At 35.3% G+C, this 11,573-nt stretch overlaps 1 protein-coding gene across 1 annotated transcript in view; it reads left to right on the top strand.

The window, feature by feature from the left end:
* Positions 1-541: 541 nt before the first annotated feature.
* sppl3 (signal peptide peptidase 3) overlaps positions 542-11,573 on the top strand; it is a 49,196-nt gene continuing 38,164 nt past the window's right edge. Inside the window, exon 1 of the mRNA XM_051121067.1 lies at positions 542-1,047. Within this exon, the coding sequence (XP_050977024.1) occupies positions 1,025-1,047 (23 nt within the window). The 5' untranslated portion in view covers positions 542-1,024. The remainder of the gene's footprint in view (positions 1,048-11,573) is intronic.

Genomic DNA, 11,573 nt, shown 5'->3' with positions numbered 1-11,573 from the left:
TTCAACTTACAGTAAATGTATCCAAATATATTTGGGTAATTAAAGTAATTTATATGAACTCTTCCCTCCAAATAAATGTATGTATGCTGTTCAGTGGCAGTTTCCATTGTGGCAACATGTGTTCAGTGAACTGTATCTTTTATATCATATTCAATAATCCTGTAAATATGTAACAGTGTTGCAGTCAAGACTGTTTATACAGAAACTGACTTCCAAATATAAATGTACCTTGACAAATCCTCACCGAAGTAAAAACTGTGACAACTAGCCGTAGCCTAAGTTACTCTGAAAAAAATAGAAATAAAAAAAACATTAGGCCTAGATGATAGATGGATGACACCTGTAACACTATGTTTAATCTTTATATTGTTTGAGTAATTAGAAAATGAAGACTCCATCACAAAGCTAACATCATTTTCAGCTTCCTGGCATTTATCACACTTGTTCTTTTTAAACGTAGGCCTACTATATTATTTCAGGCAAGCCAATTATGAGGATGTCGAAGCTGCAATACTGCATGTCACCTAGTGGCAGAGCCTGTCCCTTCAATCTCATCTGTGTGGGCAAAAGGTGTGCACGCGCACTCCTCTGGCAGGGGCGACAGTTGCGCGTTCTCGTGCGTTCGCCATAGAAAACAAAGCTATCCGTGCGCTTCCATTACAGCTAGCGGGGCAAACCCAGCACACAGCTCTCTCTGCATGCACACCCAAGATGGGTTTGCAGCTCATCTGAGGGCCTTTGAACGCGGGGCCTGTTGCGAGGACAGACAGCCAGCTGAAGTCAGCGAAACGTCTCGGTTTTTTCTCCGGACTGCTTTTGTTTCTTAGCCGCGGCTAGCAGCTCAGCCACGATCATTGTCGTTTCTGCAGCGAGCTGCCGAAGGAAAACACATCGCCATGTTGTTATCGGAGGGGGCTCTGTGAAGAAGGCGAAACCGTGAGCGTGTGGAGGAGATAATCTCGTCGTTTGAGCCGAACCTGAGTCCTCAGCCGCTGCCTGCTGCCTGCCTGACTGACTGACTGACATGGCGGAGCAGAGCTACTCCTGGTGAGTGCCAGCAAATATAACCATTCAGACACAAAACACCGATATTCAACGCGCTTTAACGCACATACAGCCACTGTCAGCGTATAAAATCTCTGATTTTACCTCAGTTTCGCCGTTAATACGGCAGCATTGCGCTCAGGTGAACATTCGAGGCGTATTTTGGGTCTAATGTAGCCCATTAGCTCTCACATATACGGGTTTGGGGTTTTAATCTCAACCGCCGTCAAACCAGCCCCTCGTTTAATACGTTTTACCTCACAAATAATTTATTTACAATCCTTCTGTTATTAATAACACATATTTCCCGTCGTGTGTAAGTGTGTTTATTTGTAATACGCTTGATTCAGTAGTGACACAAAGGGAAATGCAGTGCGCTAGCGTGCTAACACTACCAGTGCAATCTGAAACATTATCAAATCAATATAATCTCATTGATTATATCATTATTTCGTCGTTTCTCGTCAGAATCAGTGTTGTAGTAACTGGTAATTGTAGATTGGGTCGTGCTTGCCGTGCTTTAGCTCATTAGCTGCTCTAATCCAGTCTTTAAGGAAGAGAGCAATGTATATGTAAGACTCGGGCTGTGTTTCAAAAGCCAAGGGAGCTGACTACCTAGACAACCAGTTTTGCCGTCACTGACGGCAAGTTTGATGCGGATGTGATCTTCTAAAATGCTTTCTAGGTAGGTAGCTTTTTATGTTTTGAGAGGCAGGCTGTGATGTGTAAACATAATATTCAACTCATTGTGAACTGCGATTTCCTCATTTTAACTCTAGGTTGTTATGAATGGCAGCTTATGCCTCATTCTTCAACTCTGTCAGGCTTTCAGTTGATGTAGTTGCTGGTAAAATGTTGGAATGTATGAAATGTTTTACACTACCAAGTTGATACGTTTTGGGCATATATTGAGAGATTATCTAAATATAGTGGAATGAATATGATTTGTTTTGTGTGTGATGCATGTAATATTTAAAACACAAAATAATTAATATTCTAAAAAATTAAATTGTGTAAAAATAAACATTTTATGTTTTTAGTACATTTATATATTTGTGTGTAATGCATATTTAAGCATAAGTCAATTCTGTTATTATAATTAGATATTATTAATATATCACTTAAACACATTATTCTGTACAGTTATTATAAAATAGAATTATATATATATATACATTTTTGTTTTTCTGAGCAAAAAATAAATGTCATACGTTTTTCCGTAATTTAAAGACACCCACTAAAATGTCATTCAGTGTAACGATCTTGTCAGGCATGTTTACAACAAAAATCAATTTATGACATTAAAAGATGAATTACTTTCACCCTAAATTTTTATTAGTTGTAATTCTACTTTTATTTTTTTTAAATTTGCCACTATCCTAGGTTTTGCCCATTTGTAAGTAAGAATTTTTTTACTAATTTAAAACGCAATAAAATTTAATATGCTCCCTTAGTCTTTTATATATTTTAATATGTAGTTAATATGCATGTATATGTATTAATATGTATATATCTAATTTTTGCATAAATATTGGGTTACACTGAATGACAAATGACAAGGTAACGTTATTTCAACCAAATGTTATTCTCCAAAAACTTATTTGAAACCTTAAAAGTAGACACTTTATTAAATTTAATGTGCTTGCTATGGAAATAAAATCACTTTTGTAAATTTCTGGACATCTTAATGTCCTTGACCCTCATATATATATATATATATATATTAAATAGCTAAATTAAAACAAAATTTAAGTAATAAATGAAATTATATACTATATATGTTTGGATATTATTAGGCAATTATGTACTATATATATTCCAATTATGTTCTCTCTCTCTCTCTCTCTCTCTCTCCATATATATATATATATATATATATATATATATATATAGTAGTTATAGGGTACATAATGGAGTCTGTATATCTGTAACTGGCAGAATACATATTTTTTTCATAACTTTCATCTGAATTTCACTCATCTAATTATCCCAGGCCAAGTCATTGAAAAGGACTTTACAGGAAGTTTGACTGGCGTGTAGGTGTTCATAACCGTCTGCATCTATAATGTCTCTGCTGGCCAGTAATGAATGACGTTTGTTTGCCTGAAGAATCGTGGTATTGTTGAGCTTAAGTCGTCAGCCAGGAAATCGCCATGATTTGCCTGTAATTGTGTATTTAGAAGCTCTTGAATAAAGTAGTTGAAGTGATAGGGCATGACGGTACACTTGACTATCAGTGATCTGTAACACTGACCTATACCTGTTACTGTGATAAACCCAAATATATGATACACATGCACACAACAAGCGCCAATTATGCAGTGACCTCATGCCACATAGCAAGAATTCTCAATATGAGAGCAGACAGAGTAATTTGCATTTAATTGTTGACCTCATGTGCCATATGTGAACAAGTAATTGTCTGACACTAATCCGTTTAAATGGTCTTTTGTTCTTAATAGGATATTGTCTGCATTCTGATGAAATGTGTAGAACTACTTGAATCAATAATATTCAAATCACATTAGCTTAGCATATGGAAATGGGCACATTACATGTAATTTGGTTGATCTTTGCAGTATGTTAGCCTGTTTAATCCTGTTTTTCTGCATAACCAAACCATGGGTGCTTCTGCCTGGTATACGTCTATAATCTGTAGCTTAACAAATGTTCTTGACTCTCCAATTCACGTATGACTAATGCTCCTAAAACACAAGTGTGACAACAGCAGTCGACCATTGACCATTTTTGCCTCTAAATGACTTTTTATTTCTGATATCTACGGCATCTTAAGATGTGCTTTTTTGGAAGGAAATTGCCTGTGCGGTGTGAATTGTTCTAGTGAGATGTGGAAAGAATGGTGCTTTTTGCACTTGCACTTTGTCTGGTTGTAGAACTGGCTAAATGTTAACCAGGGTTATGATCATGGTGGGAAACGAACTTTTTTTACCCACCAACCACAGTGGCTGGTAGATGTGTGTCTAGGCTGTTATGTAGACACATTAAAAACCACTTGAAAGTGTGAAAACTCTTCATGTGCATGTGTTCTCTGTGTGCGTGTTGATGACTGTTTTTATCTGACTTGAAGATATAATTAGGCGTGTTGCTTCTATGCATTATGTTTCTTATAAAATGTCAATCGGAAACGTGCCTGGCAGAGCAAATTTTCCCACCATGGCACTGCATAACAAATATCAGCACTTTTTAAAAAAAATATCATAATGTCGTACAAGGCTATGCATCCAATATTTTTTTTGTAATTGCTTTTATCATAAACTAATAGTTTTATAAAAAGGTTGGTGTAAAAACTACTGATATTTCGGGCTGGGCATTGGCACAAATTTAACAATTTAATTCAATTTCAATCTCAGTTCAGTTTGATTTGATATCATTTGAATAAATCTGTCATATACAGTACACGTCTTTTTTTTTTTTTTTTTTTTTTTTTTTTCTCAGTGAAAACAATTTTCAAGTAATGCTATAAACTGTACAGGGAACCCTGATATTTTATTAACAAAAATAACTGCATATAAGTCATAATAAAGTTGCAATAATCATTTTTAATATAATATTTCTACTTCTGTTTGTTCTAAAATATAAACATTTAGGCAGTAGCTGTCATAACTTGTTAGCATGATGAATTTATTCAAACATGACTTAAATATTGAAGTACAGTAAGTACTAAGTAAAAATCTAATATTTAATATAATGCATATAGCAAGAGCTCCTCTCTTTAGCTAAATATCAAGCTTTGGTCATTGAATGGGATTTTTGTTACATGTAACATTACATTACTTTTTTTTTTATAGCTGCTTTGACGTCTTTATGTGGTTGAAACACTTATTGGGCAATTACATGAGACATTCAGCAGTCTGTCATGACACAAAGAGTTTCAAAACAGTACTTCTGTTGAATTTCATAATAAAATTGACAGAATTTGAAAGTTGAGACTTTGTTTCATATCTAAAGTAACAGTTATTGCAGTTATCATATAAGAGGCATGCTACAAACAATGTTTAGTGGAGTTTTGTTTACACATCACCTGAAAAAGGCATAGACTAAAAGATTGATTCTTGGGATTTAAGAACCAGTATCGGTTCTTCAAAATGAGAATCAATATTTTTAACCCAACCCTATTGATAATTGTCCCCAAGTAGGGCTGGGCGATTATTCGATAACGATAATTTTATATCGAAATTATATCTCGATATAATTTTCCTCGATAAAAAGATATGAAGAGTTCGATAAATGTTCGATATAACTTTTATGTGCCAAAAGCGGAATGAAACAGTGCGACTCATTTAAATCGCGCCACACGGACCGTTTATTTGCTCGGACCAAAGTTCAAACTGCCGCCCTGCGTGAGCTCACTACAGAAGATGCATTTGTTAACTTGATGCAGCGCGGACGCGTCTGGAATAACCGAGCGCGTTGCACCGCATGCGCGTCCCTTCCGTTATGAGCGCAGCTGCTGCGCGCCTACATTTGAAATAACGAACTTGAACACGCAAAAGACGCGATATGGGAACGACTCCGTCACGCGAGCGCTAAACAGCGCTGTTAGACAGTCAGAAGGCTTTTCAATCTACACATCGCCATCATTTACCATGGATTTACTGTAGCAACACTCACTGCACCATGGTATTGTGGCAGCAATGTGGTATATTCACATTGAATTTTATTACAGGAGTAGTGGTATATAATTATAGTATGTATTTTTGTGATTAAGCTATAGCATGTGTGCATTTAAACAATGTTTTTAGACTACCGTTTTTCATACAAATAGGCTACCTATAAAACCATGTAGTTATATTTTTACCATGGTATTGAGGAACCATTATGTGTGGTTTTAACTGTTTATCATGATTTAAAATGTATGCTTGCTACTATGGGAGACCAATGCTTAATTTAAAAAAATGGTCAGAATAAATTTAACTAGGGATGCACCGATACCGATACTGGTATCGGGTATCGGGCCGATACTGAGCTCCTGTACTCGTACTCGTTAAAATGCCCCGATACCAAACGCCGATACCACATCATGTGACAAGTGCGTATGCAGGCAAAGAAACACCGACAACAAAACAACAGACAGCAGAATGGAGTCATTAGAGTATAAAGATGTCCACGAAGTATGTGTATGTAAGTAAAATAATGTTAAACATTCAGTATTAAGCTTGTATAACTGGTGCGCGTCAGCAGATAGGCAAAGCACGCAGATTGGATTGAGCGTGCGGCGGCCAAGATGTGCGGGCTTGTCGAGTTAATATCCCGCCTTGACATCACTGGAAAGTTTGTAGTTCGGTATGATATGTCAAAAACAATTTAAGTAAATCAATGCACAAGTTATTTAACGGTATAGAGAGAGAGGGAGCGAGAGAGAAACGCGCGCTGTTGCGTGATCTTCATTGATGTTCGCATATTTAGCACACGCATCTTTTGGATTAAAACAAAATCGTAGATATAAGAATATATATATATATATATATATATATATATATATATATATATATATATATATATATATATATATATTCGCTATTAACATCGTTTTTTTTTCAGCCTTAAGCATACACGAATGTCCGGCGAAAGTGAAACTATAGCAGCCTGTGTGAAATGCGATGCGATGTTTTGCTTCACGAGTGATTCTCCATTATTTGAGTCGCTTTGGATTGTAGCCCAAATAGCAGCATATTTCAGATAAAAAAAACGTGACTTATAATTCTGAAAATATCAGAGTTAGGAGATTCATAATGAGTGGTTCACGTGATTACAGTACTGAGCCGCTGCAATTGAGCAGTTTAATGCTATTAAATTGAAGATGATGAACCATAGAGCAAGAGAAAAAAAAAAAAACAGTTAAAGCAACAAAACACATTTTAATGGGCATAATTAAGTGTAAAAATAATTAAGTGATATATAGTCAACCCAAAAATTATTTAGACAGCAGATATACACCATCTTTTGACAATTTTTGATATATATTTATTTTTATTATTTATTTATTTATTTTTTTACTAGTGGGTGCAGGACACAGTTTATGATAATGGATTCTAAATACATTTTGGTTTGACTGTATCTATTTGATAAACAAAGTTGACCAACTAACATTATACATATTCTTTTAGTTTCTGTACCCTATATTTTACAAATCTACCTGTACATTTTAAAGTATCTGTATCGGTACTCGGAATCGGCAAGTACCAAAAATAAAAGTATCGGTATCGGGCGAGTACTGAAAAAAGTGGTATCGGTGCATCCCTAAATTTAACCATATAAAACTGAGGTTGCTACAATTTTTACAGATGTTACTGATTCATAAGACAAAAAAAGTGATATTACTATTACTATTATTATTATTATTATTATCATTATCATTATCAGACAACCCAAACCTGTTTTTTGATTTGAAACAATATAACTAATTAGAACATGCAGAAATTATTTTTTCTGTTTAGATATTAATTTTAAGGAAAATTAATGGTCTGGCTTCTACAACTTCCACTTTGGAGGAAAAATCTTCTGGAAAGAAATAAAGATATCGATATCGACTGATTTGGAAAAAACCTATTGTGATAATTTTTTTGCCCATATCGCCCAGCCCTATCCTTAAGAAGCCAGAATATGTTTTTAGCAATTTTGTCAGTGCATTAACATGTTCAACTTTTCTGTGCTTATGCACGTAAGGTGTGTAATTCAGAAAAATGCTGCTAATTTTAGCTCAGGTAGCTTGCATAATGTGTGGCATTGTCACATTGCATGTGCCACCTGATTTGCTTAATGCGGCTGAAAAGGTATAAACTGTGACTTGATTTTGAGGAAGCGTAAGAGAGTTGATGCTAGGAGTGTAACGGTGCACGTGCGACCTGGAAATTTTCAGGTGTGCTGAATTAATGCTGCGTATGTCTGCTGAACGTAGAGTTTCTCTCTAGGATGAGTTATATCGATACGCTTTGATGTTGTGAATGTATCTGAAAAACAATGGAGGACATAGAATGAAAGCAGGAAAACTGCACAATCCAAGTTGTCCTAAAGATGAGATGTGCTTTAAACTAACTTATGGTCATACAGTTTATGGCTTGCCCACCTGTCAGATGCGTGATGTTTAATGAATTTGTGACATGTTTTCCTCAGCACATAACCTGCACATGTCATCTTAAGATTGTAACATTCTGAGAAAATGTTCATTCATGCTAGTATTTCCATCCTTCGGTTCTTAGTACCAATTTTGGTACCGTAGCAAAAAGTTATTGTAATGATATTATTTGTAAGTAGGGCTGGGCAATTAGACAATAACTATAATTAGCACAATATAATTTTCCCCAATAAAATGATAATAGGACTTGATAAATGTTCAATATAATGTCTATGCAAGCACTGTCAGATCCAGTGTGATGAACACAAATGATTCGGAGATTTAAACAAGTGTAAAGCCAGATGAAACAGCACTGACAAACAGAAGAAACACTGTTTGCAACGATACAGACAGAAAGCTTTTCAATTTACAAATTGTCATCATTTAGCATGAATTTACTGTAGTAACACTAACTGCACCATGGTATTTAGCAGGAATGTGGGACATTCATATCGAATTTGATTATTTTATTAATGTAGACATGTATTAAATGAGTAATGACATATAATTAAAGTATTTTTTGTGATTAAGCCATAGTGTTTATACTGAATGTATTTAGATCTTAGCAAATTTACCATGGTATTGAGGTGTTTACATTTTTACCATGGTTTTGAGGTGCTATATGTGGTTTTAACTGTGGTTATCGTGACCTAAATTTATGCTACTATGGAAGATCAGTGGTTAATTTTAATGAAACTCAAACAGTTAGAATAATTACATTTCACCATTTAAAATTAGGTTGTTGCAATTTTTACAGATGTACTGAACATATATTTAAATCTGCATACTAACTCAAGTTGAAACTACTGTCAACTCAAGCTACTGTCAAATGTGCATTTCTAAGAGACAAAAAATGAAATATTGTTATTGCAGCCTGCACTGCAAACTGTGCTGAAGATGCACGTCATCAAAGTCAGGCAACACAAACCCCTTTCATGATTTGAAACAATAAGATATCTATTTTAAGGAAAAATGACTGGGAAAGTGTAACAGATTTAAAAATGTGAAGTGTTTCTCACCATAAAGAGTGGTCTGGTTTCTACAACATTCACTTAGGAGCAAAAATGTACCTTTAAACATAAAAGAAATTAAGTTTTCAATTTTTTAAAATGTATTTCCATTTAATAAAAATGTTATCATGATATTTTGTTTTGCTGGTATCACCCAGCCTTAATTATAAATGAATACATTACTACATTAGCATGTAGCCTTCAAATACTGTTCAGTTATGTAAACAACCAAGTACAAGTATTTTAGACAGCACTAATTTCCTTTCTGCATTATGGCAGTAAGTGAGTATCTGTTTAACTTTACAGACTTTGCTGAAGGAGCATCAACACATGCATGTGTGTCAAATAGACAGTGCAATAGTTCTGACTAAGATATATTTTGAATCCAAAAGTGGAAGCGCTTTAAATTCTCTTCCTCTATTTACAACAAGACCATCAACTGCAGAACAAAGAGTGTGTTGTTGCCATTTCTATGTAGATAGAGGGAAATTAAAAATCCACTGTTTAATAAACAGAAGAAGGGATGCACCGAAATAAACTCTGGGCCGAAACTGAAAATTCTGAATGCACCTGGTCGAAAACCAAAACTGAAAATGCTTTGTAATAATTGTTTACTATTTTATTAAATGATGTGAAGCAATTTTGTAAGATTTTTTTAATTTAACTTAATTTGAATGATACTTAATTAAAAAAAAAAACACAAGCCAATAAAATAACCTCACTTTTACTGAAAATAACACAATAAAATTGTACAGAAAATATAATAATAAATGTCAATATATTTTTTTTTTAGTTCTGTGCAACAGAATCAGATATAATTATCCAAATAATCTATAGTCCTACAAATCTATTATTATCAGAGCATAGTGGGAGCAGATCAGTGGATGAGAGGGTAGCGTCGTTTTACCAGTGTTGCCCAGTACAGCTCTACTACAGCATGTTACAGCACAGTAGCGCTACTGCAAACAGGAACAAGTATACTACGTAGAAATTTTTTTATCAGCGCATTATTTGAGCTTTGAGTACTTTGATTTTCTGGTAAGTATGAGTACACGAGTGGAACGCACATTCATAGAGCGGAATATTGAGCGGAGCATCAACTGCTGGAAGATGCGGTGCACCATATATAGACCTATATATTATACATAGAGCTGGGCAATAAATTGCTAACTGTAATTATCATGCAGTATGAATTTTGCGCCACTCGGACCATTTATCCTCTTGGATCAAAGTTCAAACGGCGGCACGGCTTAAACTTAGGCCCTGTCCCAAATGGAACACTTCATGTGCATTTGCGGTCCGTTAAGTCCACGAGATTGTGGGGTGTCCCATTCGTAATTTTAGCGTTCAGAAGGGTGCTCACGAGCACCCCCCCTTTGCGGCTGTTATGCACCCTCAATATTGGGCGCATAAACAATACGACAGTGGTGCGAGCTCAGAACAGACTTCTACCTAATAGTCAAAGTGGCATTACGTCACGAAAGTGCAGACTCAGAGGATTTAGAGGAACCGCAAGGGTTTAGTGTGCCATTTGGGACTAGGGTTGGGTATCGTTTAGGGTTTTTTCGATACTGGTGCCAAATCGATACTTTTAAAACGGTACCGGTGCCAAAACGGTGCCTGAACCGATACTTTTAAAAAAGCCACAAAGTGGTGGATGACACAAGAATATATTTATATTGGACAAAAAAGTTCTTTTAATTGAACAATGTATTAAAAGTAAAAAAAAAAAAAAAAAAAAAAAAAAGTAGTAGTACTATACATTATTAAGTCAATGCAAAACGCAACAACAATAAAACCTAAGCCACCTAACCCAACTACAATAATTTAACAGCTTAAAATTTAAGCAATTCTTTTGCAGAAATATGACTATATGTGATGAGATCTGGGAAAACCCGTCGGATGTCGCGGTGGGACGTTTTCAGGAAATTCGTTTTTATTAAATTATTATTCTATAACATCTTGTCTATCATCTCTGAAAATATCTCTTCGAAATGCGCAACGCGTTTTCCCCCTTCACACGCAACTGCTGTAAAACATTTGCTGCACGTGGCAGTGTCTGAATCATTTCTCGTGAAATATAGCCACACTTTAGAATGTTTAGTTTTTGGCATTTTGAGTTGGACGCGTTTAATGTAGCTAGCTAAGCTAACGGCAAACCACCTGCTGCAGTCAGAGCAAGTGTAACGATAGTTGCAGCATTCACGCGCTTCTCGGATGGTCTCATTTCCAGACGATTTGTGCTTTTAATTCGAAATGTGAAAATGGATAGTAACTACAAAGATGTCTTGGATTTCTATCATCAAAGCTTTCCGACGTTCACGTGAGTTTTCTCATTCAGTAAATAAATTTTCTGATCATTCTGACACCCCATGAATGCAGTA

The sequence above is a fragment of the Labeo rohita genome, chromosome 10, assembly GCF_022985175.1.
Source record: "Labeo rohita strain BAU-BD-2019 chromosome 10, IGBB_LRoh.1.0, whole genome shotgun sequence".
Taxonomy (NCBI): domain Eukaryota; kingdom Metazoa; phylum Chordata; class Actinopteri; order Cypriniformes; family Cyprinidae; genus Labeo; species Labeo rohita.
This window is presented reverse-complemented; position numbering and strand designations above follow the sequence as displayed.